The following is a 20865-nucleotide window of genomic DNA, read 5'->3' as shown; positions in this document are numbered from 1 at the left end:
ATTAAAATAAAGCCTTAAAAAAAGTCTATTATCAAGGACCTCTCTAGAGTACTGAAGAGCAGTGATGTCAGTCTGGAGACTAAGGCGCACCTGATCCAGGCTGTGGTCTTTGTAATTACTTGCTATGCATCTGAGAGCTAGATAGTAACTAAAGATGATAGAAGGATTGATGCCTCTGAGTTGTGGTGCTGGACAAGATTATTGAATATAACGTGGACTGCCAGAAGAACAGACAGGTCTGTCCTGGAGAAGGTGAAACCAGGCTGCTCCCTGGAGGCAAGGATTTTGAAGCTCCATCCTACATACTTTGGCAAATGGCCAGGAGATGATGTCCTTGGACATCATCTTAAAAGGACCTCATGCTTAAAAGGATGGACATCATCTTAAAAGGACCTCATGCTTAAAAGGATGGTGGAACAATGCAGGAGAGGAATACCTAAGATGAGATGAACTAGACACAGTGACTGAAGAAACAGGATTAGGTCTGTTGGAACCAATGAGATTGGCTATTGATAGGGCATGGTTCAGAGATAATGTTCATACAATTGCTATGAGTAGCAGGTGACTCAATGGCACATAACAACAGCAACTTAGGAAAATGACAAAATTTGTTGTTTAAAATAATTTGTGATTTTTTTGGGTAGTTCTATATATATTATGAGGTTGTAGGAAAAATGGGAGAATTTCATTTATTCACTTTATAAACATAACATTGGCCTAACTCATATGTCTTGTGCTGTGATGCTTAAGATATATTTTTGAAACAATAAAAACATTCTGCCTACAACTTCTCAAAATGCACATAAAGACAAGGAAGTTTATTTCATATTAGTAGTGCAAATATCAAAATCATAGAAATGCATTGTTTAAAGAACTCTGCTATAGAAGGTTGGCAGTTTGAACCCCATAACCACTCCGTGGAGGAAAAGATGGGGTAAGTTGCTTTTTTTCCCCTCTGAGATACTGGTAGATTTGAACCATGAGAAAGTGTGGGTTTTGGATTAGCAGTGCAGTTCCCTTTGGCGTAGGCCATTCGAGCTCCCCTCAGTAACCATTAGAGTTTTGGAAATCCTATAAGGCATTTCTCCTCAGGCCAGTAGGCTGATTGTGAGCCCAAATTGACTATATTGTTGCTGTTTTATGCTAAACAACTTTTCCTGTAGAGCTCTTAAATGCAGCTACAAAAAAAATTGAGTGTTTCCAGGAGCAAAGCTGTAAAATTAACCAAAGCTCAGAAATAAAGCTTGAAATTAATGTAGAGTATTTTCCTAGACTTAATATTATAAAGATGTCAAGTTATTATTTACTCAATAGTTAATGCAGTTCCATTAATAAAAATTACAACTAGTTTTTTTCTTAGGTCAGCTAAAATTATTGCAAAGTTCATATGGAAGAATAAATAGATGACAGATTGTTCTGGGGAATTTTGTGATTGTTATTGGTGGGCATTGGAGAGTTGGGAGATGCTTTCTGTCAGTGTTGTGTAAGCTAAGTCACATCCACTCGTTCTGCTTTTATTTCATTTTAATAGAATGGCATTCATAGCCCTTATGTTGAATTTTTGCAGTGTACGTTACTTGTAGCTGTTAAGGTGCTATTGAGTTGTCTCCAATGCATAGTGACTCTCTGAACAATGGCCCTGAACATTGTTTTAGCCTTCATCCTCGAACCCTGCCATGCTCAAGCCTTTGTCATCGTCACTGTTAGTCCATACCATCCCTTTAAGGGTCTTCCTCTTTGTTGCTGTTTACTTTTCCCTGGATGATGTGTTTTACTAAGGATTGGTGCACCTCTTGACAACATGAACAAAGTATGTGAGACAAAGTTTGATTGTCCTTGTCCATAAGAAACCCTGTTGTTTCACTTCCTGCAAGACAGATTTGCTTGTTCTTCAGGCAGTCTTTCTATGGTACATTCAGTATTCTTTGCCAACACCACAGTTCAGGGTATCACTTTTTCTCTGGTCTTCCTTATGCATCGTCCATCTTTCCCTTGCATAGGAAGCAAGTGGAAATCCCATGACTTGAGGAAAGTGCACTATTGTCTTTAAACTTACTTCCTTGTTCTTTACCAAGTTAAAGAGGCCCTTGACAGCACATTTTCCCAGAGTGACACACCTTTGGATTTTTTTTTGTTGTTGCTACCATTGGTATTGATGGACCCAAGTAAAATGAAATCATTGACAACTTCACTGTTTTCTCCATGTATCCTGATATGCCCATTTATGAGGATTTTTATCTCTGTGTTAAGTCTTTACTTTCTGCAAGCAGAGCTGTGCTATCTGCATAAAATAGATTTTTGAGGAATTTTCCTCCAATCCTGATGCCACATTCTTCAAGTATTCTAGCTTCATAAATTTGTTCATCATACAGAATGGATAGACATGGAGAAGGGATTCAGTCCTTTCTTGAATTTGAATAATTTCAAAGTATCACCTTGTTCAATTCTTAGGGCTTTTAAATTTCTTGTTACCATTAAGTATTGATAGTAAGTATGGGGTCTTGTGCTAGTAAGGTGTCACTGTATTGTTAATTTATAAAATTGGGCGATATGAATCCTCCATTGATATCCCCGTTGACTCTACATTTCTTTTGAGCAAATGACTTCTAAAATCAAAGATGGCTTTGTATCAAAGTTTATTAATTGACTGTCAATTAAAATGTGTCTTCTGCTGTGGAGAATGTCAAATTAAGGTTTAATAAAGAGCTTTTGTGATTGTATCCAGTGGCTTATTACTCCTTTATTCATTTCTGAAGAGTCAGTTTTATCTTTTTAAGTTCTTAGGAATGCAAGTATATATTAATTTAATATGACATTATCTATAATTGTTTTGATCCACAAAATTGGAAATATTTTATGATTCAACTATATGTTTTTTATAAAGTTAAGATGATGTCCTTTTCTGTTATATATATATCTCAGTAAGTTAAAATGTATTTGATGATATTAGATTATATACAGATTTAATATATAATATAGATTTGGTAATTCTCACATTATAACTTTATAAGTTTAATTATGTAATTTTTCAGTATTAATATATTGCTAAATTTTATTTTAAAAATTAGCCTATTATATGGAACACAGCTCGGAGAAAGTCACCTATTATCATCCTTCTGGACATAGCCTGACATGCTCTTTTTCTCTCTCTCCCCTCCCCTCTTTTACACACTCACACATGCATGATTATAGAAGTTTACTATTTTTGTTATAAAATGCTAAGTTTAAGTTAATCCTTTTTTCTCACTGCCAGTCTCTATGAAACAAATAAAAACAATTTTGTTTTAAACTAAAGGTCTCAATATATTAAGGATGAATACAGAGACGAACTGGATATACTGTTGCCATTAAATCTGGAGGTGATTGTTGAGCAAAATTTATCCTGGGAATGGTACCAGGAAGTTCCTGGTTTTAATATAAATGCTCATCTCAAACCCATGGAGGTAACTTTCTGGATGCTTATCATTTTTTGTCTTGATATTGAAAATTTCACGTGGAACGTAAGACATTTTGTAGGAAGAAGTTGTTTATTAATAACCTTGGTCAGAATTAGAAGTACTACTAACCTAGAATTAATTTTAAAGTTCTCCATTTTATTAATTTATTTGTTCAACAAACTAGTTGCTATGTGTTAAGCTGTGTGCTAGATACTTGAACTACAGTGGCAGAGGAACTGGGGTGTAATGGAGCTCACTAGTCTAGTGTAGAAGTTACTGGTATTGGTGGTAGGACTGGTAGGGTGGGAAGGCTGGTAAAACAGACATTAAAGGAACTCGGATCATCAGGTCAACTCAGGCATAATTGACCCTCCAGCAGGTTTTCAGAGACTGCAAATCCCACTAGAGGAGATCATTCTTCTTCCCCCCCCCCCCACCCCCCAAAAGCAGCTAGTTAATTTGAGCTGCTTGTCTTTGGATTGACCTACCCATTAGGTCACCAGAGCTAAAACCAAATAAAAATTCACTGAATTTGACTGATTCCAACTATTGAACAACCCTGCAGGACAGAGTAGAACTTAAATTTTTGTCTGTGAGTCTGTAAATCTTGATGGCAGCAGATTCTCATCTTTGTCCTGCAAAGCAGCTGGTGGATTTCAACTACTTCTCTTTGTATTAGCTTATAAGTGCATAATCCACTAAAGTACCAGGACTCCTTAAATAAGTAAGCAGAGCCATAATTAAAATATTTATAAATAGTGATGAATCCTAGGGAAGTTACATATAGAGTATTGTGATAAAACAGGATAAGGGAATGAGGTTGAAATATTGATAGTTATAAAAAGGCTACAGGCCTTTAGTTCATAGGGTCACTATGAGTTGTGCTCAACTTGAAGGCAATCAACAACAGCACTTTGAAACTGAGGAAAAATTGGTTGCCTTCTAATTCATTCTGACTTATAGCAACTTTGTATATTTTTGAACGGAACTGTATTAAATAGGGTTTTCTGTAGAATTTATTAGACCTTTTTAGGTTTTAAAAAAGAATCATACTTCAGTTTGAGAAAGAACAAACAAATTTATCTTAGAAAGAGTGAAGCCAGAATCTTCTAAGAAGCAAAGATTGTGAGACTTTATTTCACATAATTTTGGGTATATTATCAGGAGGGCCAGTCTTTACAAGGGGCATCTTTCTTAGAAAAGGTGAGGGTCAGCAAAGGAGAGGACAGCCCTCAAGAATATGGACTGAGATAGTGACTTCAGGGATGGGCTTGTGGATGTGCAAGATCAGGGAAGATTTCCATTTGTAGAGTTGCGATAGATCGTGGTCAACTCAGTAACATCTAACAACAAGATAATTAGAAAGACATTTCATTAGAGCAGATAAAAGACAGGAGTGGTTTAGAATAGAGCTATGGCAAGAGAGATGGGCATATTAAGAATATAATTTAGAAATTAACAGGATATGCAACTGAGTTGGGAAGGTGAAAAAAGGAAACAGTGAAAATTGACTGTGGTGGTTTTGAATCTCATCATTCACAAAGATACAAAAAAGGCCTAGAAAGAAGTAGATTTTCAAGGTTGGAAAATTAGTTTTGAATTTAAATTAGTTTTATTTCAAATGTCTGTTAGACATAATTTAAGTCCTCAGTTGTCTGTTTATATAGAACTCAGTAGATAAAGCTGGGACAGCTGGATGTTTAGTGGTAAGGAATTGCACTGCCAACCCTGAAGTATGCAGTTTGAATCCACTAGCTGCTCCACAGATGATGGGCAATCTCTCTTGTGACTTACTGCTTCTGAAAACCTACTGGAAGGTCAGCAATGAATTTGTTCTGACTCAGCGATACACAGCAAGCTAGAACAAGGCTGTCTATAGGAATTTAAGAGTCATCAGCATATACCCATGGTTGTCCAGTTGATTCTGACCCTCCATTGTGTTCCCAAGGCCATAAATCTGAGGAGAGAAGATGGCCTGTCTTCTCCAGTTATAAGTATGATGGAATTGTAGAACTGAACTTTCAGTTAGCAGCCAAACATGTTATGCATTATACAACCAGGGTCTCAGCAATTTTATGGTATTAAAAACATTGGGAATAAAAATTAGCCAGAAAGACAGTATGTAAAGGAAGAGAGGCTCCTGGAAGGTGAAGAGATCGAAGATAAAAATGGCAAGCGGGTCAGCACCTTAAGGATAGTTTTACTTCCCTGTAGGTGAACATTGGTCATAGATCTCTAATGATACTCTTTGCAAGTTCGAAGAATGTCTGGGCTGGATTGTCAGATAGCATTACACAGTTTATTGAGTGATAGCAACATGTGCTATGTCTGAGAGTTTTCTTTAGGAAACCAAAAAATCAGCAAATCTCCTCTCACATCCCTCAGCCCAGTTTCCCTTTCTGTTTCTACCTACAAAAATTATATTGTTGTTAGGTGGCATTGAGTCAAGCACAACTCATAGCAACCCTGTGAACAAAAGATCTGAACCCTGTTCTATCCTGCACCATCCTCACACTTCCTGACACACAAAAGCCTATTCCATCAGTCACTGTGTCAGTCCACCTGGTTGAGTGTCATCCTCTCCTTTCACTGACCTTCCACCCTTCAGGGAAAATAGTAATTTTGGAAATTTCCAACTTCTAAGTAAATTGAAAACTTAAAATGTGCTAACATCAACTGAAAATCTCCAGATTTTAATGTCTAAGAGAATATGTACAGGGCTGGGTTGGAAAAGTGTCAACAGATCTAACCCAAAAAACGTAAAAAATATGAGTAAGATACACATACATTTAACTTTAAGAGGCTAGATTTCTTTTGAAATCTAATCACAGGTAGCTTGATACAAATAAAAGTTAAATTTTGTGTCATTTAAATTACCTTTTTGGGGAATGACAATTATAATGTAAGTAATTATTTGGGGAAAAAAATGACAACTGTATACCTTAATTAAATATATATGTAAAACTAGTAGGTCTGCTTTATATAATTGTTATGAAGACAGGCTTTGTGTTATTGATTTTTCTACTGAATCAACAACACATGGATGGATTTGAAGTTTGTTCTTTGAGTTCTTTAGTTAGACCATGTTACTTAACCAGTTAAGCTTGAGATTTTTATTTTATAAAGTCAGAATTGTTGTTGTGTGGTGTCAAGTTAGCTACCACTCAGAGTGACCCTGTAAACAACAGCTCTGAATCCTGCTCTATCCTGAGCTAATCTTATCTTCTCTGACACACTACCTTAGTCTCATTGAGGGTCTTTCTTGCACTGTCCCTCCACCCTCCCAAGCATTATGTCTCTCTCCAAGGACTGGTCCCTCCTGGTGGCATGCCCATAGTATGTCAGAGCTTTAGAATCCTTGCCTCCAAAGAGCAGCCTGATTTCACCCTCTCCAGCACAAACTTGTTTGTTCTCTTAGTTGTAGTCCATGATATATTCAGTACTCTTCTCCAGCACCACAGCTCAAAGGCATCAACTCTTCTGTCATCCTTAGTCATTGTCAAAATTAGATTCTTTATAGTCAGGACTTTTATGAAATTTAAATAAAACATATTGTGAACTATTTCTCATTATGCAGATAGACTATATTAGTTATAACTAGATAGATTGCCATGAACATAGCAATATATTTTTAAATTCAAGTGCATAGTAACTAAAAAAATATAGTTTGACAGCTACTTAATGTCGCTTTATTTTAAAGGTTTGAAATAACTATATTAATGGGAACACTCAAATTATTCATGGCTTTGCTATAGTATTTGCAGAATTTACAAGGTACTAGGATGTTATGGTCATTTTAAAAAGATACATATTAAATGAGTAGAAAATTTAATAAACAAATGAGGTTTGTAGAGAATAAAATGACACAACCTTTTCATTTTTCTCATACGGGAATTTTAACTATGAATTAGCAGTCTTAAAATTACTTTTTCACAGTTTATCCTTAGTCAAGAAGATATAACAACTATTTTCAAAACATTACACGGCAATCTGTGGTATGAAGAAGGTGACTATTCCTCACCTGCTGTGACAAAAGACCAATGTATTGCTACTAATGGAGTTACTAATGCTTCAGACCATTCAGGAGGTATGATCTTAAACTTAACTTACATTTTCTCTCTTTTTTTCTTATTTTCCCCTCCTTTCTTTTATCTCTTCATTCCATCGACCTTTTCTTCCATATATACATATATAATGAGAAGATTGTATTTAAGCATCTCTGAATTGTTTTTGTCATTCTTTGAATATTTTACCTTTGAAGTTCATTGTCCTATTGTAACAAAATGCCTTAGTATTTATTGTGCTGCCAAAGCAGATGTGTGTGATTTGAATTCATCAGCTGTTCTTTAGGAGAAACATGGACTATTAACTCAGTTTACTGCCTCTGAAAACCAGGTAGAGAGTCAGCTATGGGTCAGTTCATTGATGAGAAGAACCTTCCAAGAGAGAAAGAAATAAAACAAAAAAGAACAATATTTTCTGAAGAAATAGGAAGACCCTGAGAGACTGAAAGAGAATTCAAATTATAAAAGCTGTAGTTCATATTCTCAGAAGATAATATGAAAATTCAACCTTGCCTGCTTTCCCTACTCCCTCCAAAAAGAAAAAGGATCTGAAAATAGAATAGAATTATTGGAAAACAAAATTGGCCCCCATCTGCCAAGACTTAAAACAATCAAATCTCTCAGTTTAGTATACAATTAAAATTAGAACTCAGTAGGAATAAAAGATTAATATAATCTCCTAGGACATGGAAAAAGTCCAGAACAGTAGAAATGGAAAATGTAACAAAGTTTAAGAGTGAATAGTCTTCACTTCAGAAAGCCCATTTCCAGAATAGTAAGTTATTTTAGGAAAAAGAAATGAGAACATAGAAGAACATAAATTTCCCCATTTATTTGGAGGAAGACTCAACAACAAATGCACACAACATCCTTCTGAATAGATCATATTTTAAATCACAAAGCAAGCCTCAGTAAATTAAAAAACAATGAAATATTATGAAACATTTTTTTTCAGACTACAATGATATAAAATTAAAAACCAACAACAGGAGGGTAAAGGAGGAAAAGGAAGGAACCTGGAAGCTCAACAAAATCCTTGAGTACGAGTGGATAACAGAAGAGAGAAAAAAGTTGCTTGAAACAGATGGGAGTGAAAATACAACTTACCAAAACTTTTGGGATACAGCAAAAGCAGTACTTAGAAGTCAATACATAGTAATAAGAAAACACATCAAAAGGGGAAGAAAGAGTGAAAGCTGTTTAAAAATAATAAAAATTGAAGTAGAACAAATGCAATAGAAAACAGACAAACAGTAGAATCTATCAATGGTAGCAAGAGTTGGTTCTTCCAAAGAATCACTGGGGAAGTCTAACCAGAAAAAGATAAGACACAAATAATCAAAGTAGGATATGAGAGGAGCAGCATCCCTATAGAACCAACTGAAATAAAAAGAATAATAATGAAACTCTATGTAAAACTATGTTGTTGTTGTTGTTGTTATGTGCCGTCGAGTCGTTTCCGACTCATAGCGACCCTATGCACAACAGCCCTAAACCCTGCTCTATCCTGCGCCAACCGCACCGCCTCTGACACACCCATCCCGATTACCCCAGTCACCGAATCAATCCATCTCATAGAGGGTCTTCCCCTCCTGTGTTGTCCCTCAACCCTCCCAAGCATGATGTCCCTCTCCAAGGACCCGTCCCTCCTGGCAACATGTCCAAAGTTATGTCAGACGAAGCCCCAGAATCCTTGCCTCCAAGGAGTAGCTTGGTTTAATCCTCTCCAAGATGAATCTGTTTGTTTTCCTGGCAGTCCAGGGTACATTCAGTACCCTTCTCCAGCACCACAGCTCAAAAGCATCCACTCTCCTTCTGTCCTCCCTAGTCATTGTCCAACTCTCTGATGCATAACAAGCGATTGCAAATACCGTGGCCTGTATCAGGCGCACCTTAGTCTCCAGAGAGACACTGTTGCTCCTGAGTGCCTTAGAGAGGTCCCTAACAGCAGACTTTCCCATCGCGATAAGCTTTTTGATTTCCTGACTGCTGGTGCCAAGAGTGTTGACTGTGGAGCCGAGCAAACTGAAGCTGTGAACACTCTCAATCTCTTCGTCATCCATCCTGATGCTGCCAGTTGGTCCAGTGGCGAGAATCTTTGTCTTCTTGACATTGAGCCTTAGTCCATACTGAAGGCTGCAGTCCTTGACCCTTCGCAGCAAGTGCATGAGGTCCTCCTCAGTTTCAGCAAGTAGGGTTGTGTCATCTGCATAACGGAGATTGTTAATAGACCTTCCACCAATCCTGATGCCACAATTCTCCTCATAGAGCCCACCCTCTCGGATAATCTGCTCTGCATACATGTTGAAAAGGTATGGAGACAGGATGCATCCCTGGCGTACACCCTTCCCTATTTTGAACCATGCAGTGTTACCCTACTCTGTTCTGACTACTGCCTCTTGGTCCAAGTATAGGTTTCGCATTAGCACAATTAAATGTTCTGGGATTCCCACTCTTCTCAGAGTCAGCCACAGTTTGTTATGATCCATCCACACAGTCAAATGCCTTTGCATAGTCAATGAAACACAGATAGACATTCTTCTGGTATTCTCTGCTTTCAGCCAAGATCCATCTAACATCAGCAACAATATCCCTAGTACCACGACCCCTTCTAAACCCAGCCTGGACTTCCGGCAGTTCTCTGCTGATGTGCTGTTCTAATCGTTTTTGGATGATCTTCAGCAGAATCTTGCTTGCATGTGAAATCAATGACACTGTTCTGTAGTTTCCACACTCAGTTGGGTCACCTTTCTTTGGAATGGGAACAAATATAGATCTCTTCCAGTCAGTTGGCCAAGTGGTTGTTCTCCAGATTTCTTGGCACAACTTGGTGAGCACATCCAGGGCAACATCTGTTATCTGAAATGAACATGTAAAACTATACTCTATCAAATATGAAAACCTAGAGGAAAAGAACACATATATAGAAATTTACAACCTTATGACTTAAAAGTTTATTAGAAAAGAAAAAGTATTTAAAATCAAAGATTAAATCTCTGCTTGAAAAGGAAGAACAAGTAAAACCCCGAATGTAATGGGTAGGTGATATTTCAGATAAGAAAAGACATTTGAAAAGGTAAAAATAAGCAAATTCAAACATAGATTTTGATGTAATATAATGAATTACTTATTATGACCCTTCTAGGCACAATTTTTGTGACCCTCACAGATTGATTGGAGACTTTGTGTATATGGTTTATAGAACCTCAAATGACTGGAGTTATGTGTCATCTTGGTTATAATTTTTGTGTCTGGACTCCATTTTGTTATATGTAATTATCCTCCTTATCATGTGTATTATTGGTTATCTTAATGAAGATTAGATTTATGATATTTTTGTTATTGAAATAAGATTAATGTAGCATGACCAGAAGTCACTGTCTTGCTTCAGTCATAGTGTTTTACTCGCAGGAGATAAAAGGAGAAAGACTCAATCAGCAAAAGGAGACCTGCTGACCAACAACAAGGGGGTAGGGGCAGGGGGAGTTCCTTTGGCCCTGGCAATTTAGGAGGGCTCTACCAATCAGATTTTATTTTACAAGTTGAAGACTGATTTCTAAATCTTAAGTGCTCAGACTAACAGTAGCCAAAAATAATATTGTCAAGCTGAAATGGAAGGACCAAGAGGAATTGACAGATCAAGTGTTTGATTAATATTCTCAGGTTATGATGTAAAGCAGACTAAATAAGTGTTCAGCATCTAAATTTTAAAAGAATTATAATTTTATGGATTAATTTTGTGCTATATCTTTAACTGATAAATCTCTTTGAAGTTAATTTAATGTGTACTCTTTTATTAAATTTTTTTTTTAATTCAGCAAATTTCACTTTTTTCAAGGAAAAACTGTGGTGACAGCTGCTGTGGTAGAAATACATTCACATGCCTCACAAGTTAAGACAACGATAAATATGAGTTTTCGGACAGACTATCTCACCATGGTATTATATAGTCCGGGGCCTGAACAGGTAAGTTGATGAAGAAGATATGTTTTCACTTGAAGATACTTTTGTAGGAAATGTTTACCAAGATATTAAAACCACATGTGTAGTTTGGAGTTTGTTCCTCTAAAAATGGTTAGGCTTTCTACTTTAAAAGCTCAAACCCTACTGTTGAATTAGAACCCACTCATGGCTGACCCTCCTTCAGGTTTTAGAAGTTGTAAATTGCCTGGAAGGAAGGAGATTGCCTTTCTCCAGTGGAGTCACTGGGACATGAGAAAGGTGCCACTGTAGAGTTAGCAACTCTTTGTCTAAACCACATGACCTTTCTACTTTAAACGAGTTAGAAATTTTATTCATTCCCTGTTCAAATGAGTTACTGTCATGCTGCTAAGTGACTTGAAATAGAGATTGTTTTAAGTTTAAAGTTCGTTTTTGGGAGACCTTTTATTAGTTAACCATTTGAAGAGGAAGAATTGTAATGTTTTATATAATATAAGCAAAGACTATATAGAAGTTTATAGCTTAAGATATGTGGACCTACGTTTTATTAAATTTTTGTGTTGATTTCCTTTTGCATAGACTTCCTTTACAGATGTTCGTGATTCTTCTCTGCAACTTGCTGAATTTAGGTTGGAGAATATTATAAGCACTTTAAAAATGTGTACAGATGATTCTGTATTTTCTTCTTTCTCACTAAAAAACTGTATTTTGGATGATAAAAGGCCTCATGTCAAGAAAGCAACTCCTAGGTATGTATTAGAATAGTATTCCTAGGTTTTATTTGAGAATTTGTTGTTTTACTTTACAGCATTTACCTGTGTATTTCATTTTAATTTTCTGGTTACATTTCTAGATTTTTCACGCTTCAATTCAGCAGAGCAATGGCACTTAGCATTTAAAATTACTTGGTTCCATTCTGGCTTTCCTTTCTGGATGGTACATAGATTAGTTGAATATATAGAAATGCTTTGTATAATTAAAGCTTTGTATAATTCACTGCCATCGAGTCCGTTCCAACTCCCTGGGGACCCTCCATTGGTTTCCAAAGCTGTTAATTGTTATAGGAGGAGATTGCCCATTGTTCTTCCAAAGAGCCCCCACTGTATTCTGATTGCCAAAGATGTGTACTTTTGACTTGATGATGCAGTTACTATTATCAAGCACTTAATTTTGCTCATGTGGAACCTATATCTTGATCAGGAGGCTGTTGTGTGCACACAGAGTAGGGAAACACTGCTTGGTTTACAATTAAGAAGATAGTAAGGGTAAGGACATGACACTAGCAAAGGTAGAGGGTTGGTGAAGGAGGGAAAGACTCTCAACCAGGTGGATTGACACGGTGACTGCTGTAATGAGCTCTTGCGTGTCAGGACATGTGAGGATGCTGCAGGATAGAACAGAATTCAGATCTGTTGTTCATAGTGTTGTTCATTGAGTTCTACTGAACTCAGTGGCACCTAACAAGTCTTATGCAGTATTTGTCCTTATGAGACTGAGTTCACACAGCTTAATGTTGACTAGCCTCACCTATGTTATATAGCATTTTTCAGAATTGTTCGGTCCTGAATGCTGCATAGTAGTCCATTATGTATACCACAAATTCTCAACCTATTCTTGTTTGTGAATGGACATTTAAGCTATTTCTCTGTTCTTGCTGTTGTGAATAATGCTGCTATGAACATCTTTGTATAAATCTCTCTGTATCTTAGTTCTGTTTTCCTCAGGATATATTCTAACAGTGGTGGATCATGTAGAATTTCTATATTCAGCTTTTTGAGGTATTACCAAACTGCCTTCAAAGTGGTTATCCTTGTGCTTATCAAAAACTTTTTCTAGTAGGTTGAAAAGAAAACCTACTGACTGAGAAAAACATTTGGTGATATCATCACAGGCAATACCATTACAGCTAAGGGTCTCATACAGAAAGTTTACAGAATACCACAGGGCCTCCACAAAAAAACAAAAATGGGCAAAAGACTTCGTAGAAGAAGACATTCAGGTGACCAACAGATACATGAAGAAATACTGAAAATCACTGGCAGTAAGAGGGATGCAAATCAAAACTGCATTGGAATACCACCTCACTCCAATAACACTGGCAAAGTTTAACAAGACAGCAAACAATATATGTTGGAGAGGATGTGAGAGATTGGAGCCCCTTTAAAATTTATTTGACAATGTTTTCATTCTCTGATATAACTTGTTGTTTGCTCATGCAAATTTTAATAAAAATGTCAACAAAGTAAAAGAAAAATGCATGCATTTAAAAAATCTGATAATTTCTTAAAGATTCTTTCTGATTTATGAAACTGTCATTCTCTTGAAGATTATAGATTTATCAGTCCCTTATTTAGAGCACTTTATAAAATTATTTGCTGTTCTCATTAACAGTTATTTGTGTTTGGTTAAGTGACTCACGTAAGAATTGTTTCTTTGTTTTTCAGAATGATAGGACTAACAGTTGGGTTTGACAAAAAAGACATGATGGATGTCCGATACAAGCGTGTCAGAGATGGTTGGGTGACAGATGTTGTTCTTCAAGAAATGTACATTTGTGCAAGTGTGGAGTTTTTAATGACAGTTTTCAATGTCTTTTTGGAGGCCTACAGCACAGGCAGTGCTGTAGAAAAGAGTATTCAAGCTCAGTCTTCTAAGGAGCAGAGTGAGTTAGTTACTGTTTATTACCATTCAGGCTCTAGATTATTGCTTGCTTTCCTGAGCCTTTTGGTGATTAGGACAAGTACATTGTGAAATAAAAAGACTTATTTTTATAGTTAAATAAAAAGCTAAAGGTTTTCTGAGATGTGCTGTTTTTTTAAACATTTGAATATTTGTTGAGTTAAAAAATAATGAGATCTACATGAAAATGATTAATTGTATCATTCTGCAGGCAGTAATTTGAGTGAATTTTTTGGTGAAAGAACACAAATAGAAAATGATGACACTATCCTTATTAGTTTCATAATCCAAAATAGCATCTTCATTTAAAATCCTCATTTAATTTTTCTTGTATTTTTGTGTTAACATACCTAATACTCTTTTTACTTAATGTCATTTCTTATGGTACAGAAGAAAATAAAGTGCAAAGCTAGAAACTGGATTATATTGTCTTTAAATAGTGCAGCTATTTTTCCTACACTGTTTAGCTAGAGAGTCTTCAGATCTTTATTAAAAGAGTTTCAACTGATCTACTTTGGACTTTAGAATTCTTTTACTAAAAAAAAAAAGCTTTTACTTTGCTTAGTGTGAATACATTTTCTCATGTTTTTAATTATTTATAAGCAATGATCAGCAGATAATTATTTGTATTTTAAAACATTATTTTCATTTACATATTAGTTCCTGTAGAAGAATCAGGGAAATGGGAAATTAACATGCTAATTAAAAATCCTGAAATTGTGTTTGTGGCTGACATGACAAGAAATGATGCCCCGGCCTTAGTACTTACGACACAGTGTGAAGTTTGTTGGAAAGGTGACCTTGAAAACAATAAGATGACTGCTGCTATTAAAGATCTCCAAGTGAGAGCATGCCCATTTCTTCTTGACAAGAGAAAAGGGAACATCACTACTGTGAGTTTAGTTTCCATTATTTGCTTAATGATACCTTTTTTTTTTTAGCTTTGAGAGCATACCTACCACTTTGTCACATTCTGATTGCTGTAGAGCTGGAGCTGACTCATAGCTGACTTTCTAGTAGTGAGTTTTCAGAGACTGTAAATTTCATAAGAGGATTGCATAAGAGCCTGTCTTCAAACTGTAAGAGAGATACAACCTTTGGTTTGGCAGCACAGTTGCCTGCAGACTATACCTGCCACCATAGCTCACTCTACTAACTTTAGGAAATTAAAACAGCTCACATACTTTCTAACCTTTCTTTATATAATACCTTTTTTCTACTTTTAAAACCAATGGAGACTAGAAAAGATGGGATAATGGTGGGCATGAATTAATGATAATTTTATAAAACACACCTTATGGGAATGAGAGTATGAAACAGTGTGAATAGATGGATGTATGAAACAGTGTTTACAAACAAAACAAAATGTATATGAATTTTTAATACAAAACAGTTTAAAATTTTAAAAAACCCTGAGTCGCAAGCGACTCGACGGCACATAACAACAACAATCTAGATTATGATTACATACGCTTTGAAGCTCATCTTCATGCTCTCCGTTGTTCTTTGTTTTATATCTTATGTATCTCTATGTTTAGTCTCGTTAAGAGGTTGGTTTCAACTTAACGTTTCCACTCAAGACCTCCTCGGTCTCTTTTTTGCTGTCGGTCTCACACTTTTCCATAGCCTGTAAGGCTTTCTACCATAAGTTTACTAGTTGTTTTAGTATCATTACTTTTATTCTCTTAACTGGGTAATGTTGCTATGGATTTGTGTGGGTTTTTTCTCTCAGCATGACATATTTGTACTGTTGGTAATTTACTTTTGAGCTACTTGCTGCTTGTGTTGTACTCTCTAGTAATCTCTTAGGCTTTTGAAATAGAAGAAATACTGTAATTAAATTTTATTAATTGCTAAAAAGGTAAAATAATAAGCAATGTTGTTGTTGATTGCCTTTGAGTCTAGCACGACTCATAGTGACCTGTGAACAAGAGGTCTGAAGCCCCTCTAAACTGTTGACATTTATCAAAGTTCATAGAGTTTCCAGAGGTATCTTGTTTAGTAAGTGGATGCCATTCCTGCTTCAACAATAAACAATGCAACTTTTATATTACTCATATTGAAAACTGATGTTGTATCCTTTGCTATATAATGCTTTTCCTAATAGTGTTGTTAAAATGGTTTATGTATTGTAAATAATGGATCTAGAGAACAAGTATGTAATTGTTTCACTTTTAGGACATCTGCTGTTACGTTAGTAACTTCTTTAGCATAGTTGACCATTACTGGAAAAAATACTTACATACAAATATTTTAAGAATGATGTTTATTTAATAATACTGGGTTTTTTTTCTCTATATTACAGGTTTTGCAGCCTTGTGACTTGTTTTATCAAACTACTCAGATAGGTACAGAACCACAAGTGATTGATATATCAGTAAAATCTCTGACAATAAAGGTCAGTTAAACTACAATAACCCAGCTTTTTCAGTTTTCTTATTCTTAGTAAAACTAAAGCAATTTATCATAGCAAGCCTTTTCATTGTTAAATAAGCAAAATAAATAAAGATTTTAAAAGATCGATATGGTCTTATAAGCAAGAAGAGTCAGCAAATAAGATAAGAAACAGTAAGCAACATCTTACCTTGTGACTCTAGTCAACATGTTTTTCCACTTGTAAAGCTTCTGAAATAAATCTTTGAGGAATGCAGGCTGAGAGGACACTCAGCCTTGAGCTTCTCTCCCCTTACCTCTTGCCTAAGAACAGCAACAACACAGAGATAGTGTTAAATAAATTCAAACAATTTTAGAATTGTTTTTGATTGCTGTTGAGTCGAGCATGAGCACAACTCATAGCAACCCTATGAACAAAAAGCCTGAAGCCTTTCTATAGCTATTGTCATTTATCAGAGACATGTTGTGTCTCTGAAGTGGATGCCACTCCAATTAATGTTACAATTAATTATTTATATTTGACAGCTCTTCTCAGTGTCTAACATTCCTGTAGTGTAGTTGAAATTATACTTGATTACTTTAATATCTGGAAGAATATATTTTACAGATTAAAATTTGTGGTAATTTCTCATGAACTTTTAGTAAATATATTTAATATTTTCTTACTATCCTTCAGAGTGACTTTAAGTTTTTTACTGGTTTCATTTCTTCCCTATAGGTTTCACCAGTTATCATAAACACCTTGATTACCATAACTGCAGCACTTTCTACAACTAAGGAAGATGTTCCAAAAGAAGCTACTGTTTCTGCAGCACAGTTGTGGGAAATGAAGGATACAAAGAATTTGAAAATGTGGTTCCTCGAAGAACCAAATGAGAATGAACACATAGCTCCCACAACTGAATTGGTACTCAAAGGCGAGATGATAAAAATTAACATTGATTCTATTTTTATAGTTCTTGAAGCTGGAATTGGTCATAGAACAGTGCCTATGCTTTTAGCAAAGTCAAGTTTTTCAGGGGAAGGCAAAAACTGGAGTTCCCTGATAAATCTTCATTGTCAACTTGAGCTAGAAGTAAGCATATATAGTATCTCTTCATTTTTTTTTTTTATTTTTTTTTCAAAAAATAGTGATGCAGATGGCTTGTTTTGGGAATGTTAGATACTTAAACTTTTTGCAAATAGAAAAGTCTTTTGGAAAAAATTTATAAATTTTCATTTGTTTGAATCATTATATATATATTTACACACATTTTATATATGCATATATAAACTTTAAATTGTAAGTAGAATTCTCACTTGCTATAAGATGCCTTAAGAGACAAACACTGCTTCTCGATTTTTTTCACAAAAAAATCTGCTTCTCGAGCAAGTCGGTGCATGCTTGGCCTCACCAGGGTTTGGAATTGACTAACAACAAAAGATAGTAGTAGTATGGTTGTTTTTACTTTTGTAGCACTTCTGTTAGAATATATATTCTCATTAAGTTTATATTCCAATGGATGCTGTCAACATTTAGGTGGTTTATTAATAGCCAATGCGTTCAGTTAAGACTTTTGGAGAATTAGAATTTATCACATTTTCTATTAAAAGAAAATAGACTGGATTTCTGAACATATATGTATAGAAGACTTAGAAGGCTATACTTTATATTATATATTGTAAAATCTTTATACTGTGGTGAGAATCCACTACACCAAAAAACTTAAACTCATCATTCTCTAGTCAGTTTCCACTCATGACAAGAGAATGAATTACAGATTGTGGCAGCTTTCTAGAGTTTTCTTGGTTGTGCTCTTTATGGAAGCAGATGTCAAGCCTTTCTTCCACAGGACTGCCTACCTTCAGGATCATGGCCTAGTACCAACCATTTGATCACCTACCATCCAGAAAGTCCACTAAGATTTTTAACATTTTCTTACACTGTTCTTCTTTCTTAATGCTAGTTTTCTTTCATTTGCCCTGTCTTTCAGTTTAGATAATTTTGAGAGGTGTTTGAATTGAAATTACTTAATTTACTTTAGAATTTGTCCCCATGTAATTGTCCCCAGAGCTGCTGTTGTTGTGTGCTGTCAAGTTGGAAACAACTCATAGCTGATCCTCCAGTGGATTTTCAGAATCAGTAAATCCCACAAGAGGAGATTTCCCATCTTTCTCCTGTAGAGGCAGACTTGAACTGCCTGCCTTTGGGTTAGCAGCACAACTCCTTACCCACTAAGTCATCAGAGCTCCCTTCCTCCAGAATATCTTGGTTTAGATGACTAACTTTATGTCTTTTGAAAATAGTACAACATTCTATCTCCTACATGACAATAAAAATGAACATTTATGAGCTGCTATAATATTTAATATTAAATTTTACATGCTGATACAGAGTAATATATAATAGACTTATAAATGAATGTGCTTACTTTCTACATTTTCAAATTTTTTAGAAGCAGATTTGATCTAGGAATCCCAAGAAATGTTAATCCTTTGTATAAATATTCATTGGATGATACAGTAGTTGCCTTCAAGGGAGTTTCAGTCTGTGGAGAAAGACAGATGGGGAAAGGTCAGTTAATAGGTGAACATGGTGTTTGATGTTTAGCCTAAGCTGGAAGTTAAGGGAAAATTCATAGAAGAGAGTTTCCCGAGGACTGTGTTGTGTATGATGAGTTTGGAGTGTCACGTTAAGTAGGTGAGTTAAAACACACTAAAGAGAAAAAATACTCCAAGACTAAAGAAAATATGCATAAAAAGCAATTTAATGATACATAAGGCCGTTTTCATATAGAAGAAAGAATAAATGATTAGAAATGGTTGTGTGAAACATGGAAGATAATTTTTAGAAAATATCAGTATACCTCACTTAAAAATATGAACATTCTCTCTGTAGGTACATTATTACAATGAGATGTTTGGTGTATGGGAGCCATTGCTGGAACCCTTAGAAATTGATCAGACTGAGGATTTTCGACCATGGAATCTTGGATTCAAGGTATATATATGAAATCCAAAAGTAAATACAAAAAATTGAAAATTGAACACAATAAAACATGAGTTTTAACAGCGGCATTAGGCAGTTTTTATCCTTCTGTGACCAAGATATATTATACTGTGACTCAGTATAATGTCCTCCCATTTTGGGTCACCCATTTTGTATAATTTTTCATGAATTCTTTGTTTTTCAGTGCTGCTTAGTATTCCATTGTATGAATATACCACAGCTTCTCTATCCATTTGTTTGTTGATGGGCACTTGGGTTGTTTCCATCTCTTTGCTGTGGTGAACAATGCAGCAAAAACATAGGTGTGCATATATCTGTTTTGGAGACAGTTCTGATTTCTTTAGGTGTATTCCCAGTAGTGTAATTATTGAGTCAAATGGTATTGTTTGCATGACAACAGTCCAGAATAAGGGCTGTGTAGTAAAGTGGAGGGGCGTGGGAGGATTGTACAACAGTAAAAGAATTTTTTTTTCTAAGAGAAAAGTGAACTGGAGAGCTGGACAGGGGAAAAATGTGCAATAATGAATGAATGGAAATCCAAATTCTCTAAAAACTTTCATTAAAATCTCAATTAAAAACAAAACAAATCCCCCAAGAATAAAACAGGAGTTAACTTTATCCACAATAAAGATGACATTTTCTTGTAATAACCTTTGCCTTATGTGCATCCCTGTTTGACTCTGAATATAATTTTCAAAGCTAAGCTTGCTATTTCCTGCATATCTAATACATACAGCTTTAAGCATTTATGTTGGAAATACTGCCCTCAGCACTGTATCTTTGATTTAACTATTTTTTAACAACCCTCTAAAGGTATAATTTTTATCTCCCTTTAATCAGTTGAGACCAGAGAGGTTAAATGACTCTCTGAAGAGAATAGTAGCTAGGCAGTGTAAGAGCTAGGATGCAAACCCACCTGTAGACTCCCCACTTTCCCCCCTGTATCACAATGCCCTTACCAGATTGTTTCAGGTTATTGTCTTTCCTGCATTTCCATTGTCCAGTGACATTTATTTAATGAAGAAGATGGAATAGTACTGTTTCAAATACATTGTGAATTTATTTATCATGAGAATCAGGACCGTCAGATGGATGAAATTATGCTTCTAAAACAGTAAACTGTGGACTAATCAGCATTTCTCCTTAAATCAGTCAACCTACAGACAGATAATCAATAGTTTAGGGCCTGTTAAAAATGACTGGGTTGGCATGCCCTGCTTTTTAAAAAATATATTGTTTTATATCATTTAATTGGATTTTTTTTTCTATAATTATATTTTATTAATTTTCATAAACATTTACAGAGATTTTGGGCTTCCACTCATTCATTGTTGCACTATTCTCTCTACCCTCCTCCCAG

At 35.4% G+C, this 20865-nt stretch overlaps 1 protein-coding gene across 1 annotated transcript in view; it reads left to right on the top strand.

Moving 5' to 3' along the window:
- The window catches only part of VPS13A (vacuolar protein sorting 13 homolog A (S. cerevisiae)), a 289570-nt gene that overhangs the window by 134199 nt on the left and 134506 nt on the right, over positions 1-20865 (top strand). The window contains 9 exon segments of the mRNA XM_006891989.1: positions 3296-3443; positions 7374-7524; positions 11340-11467; positions 12023-12192; positions 13888-14105; positions 14783-15015; positions 16428-16520; positions 17235-17591; positions 19395-19496. Of these exon segments, the coding sequence (XP_006892051.1) occupies positions 3296-3443; positions 7374-7524; positions 11340-11467; positions 12023-12192; positions 13888-14105; positions 14783-15015; positions 16428-16520; positions 17235-17591; positions 19395-19496 (1600 nt within the window).

The sequence above is a fragment of the Elephantulus edwardii genome, unplaced genomic scaffold, assembly GCF_000299155.1.
Source record: "Elephantulus edwardii isolate Elephantulus edwardi_28Jun2011 unplaced genomic scaffold, EleEdw1.0 scaffold00108, whole genome shotgun sequence".
Lineage (NCBI taxonomy): Eukaryota > Metazoa > Chordata > Mammalia > Macroscelidea > Macroscelididae > Elephantulus > Elephantulus edwardii.
The sequence above is the reverse complement of the archived record's forward strand: the minus strand, read 5'-3'. Positions and strand labels throughout refer to the sequence as shown.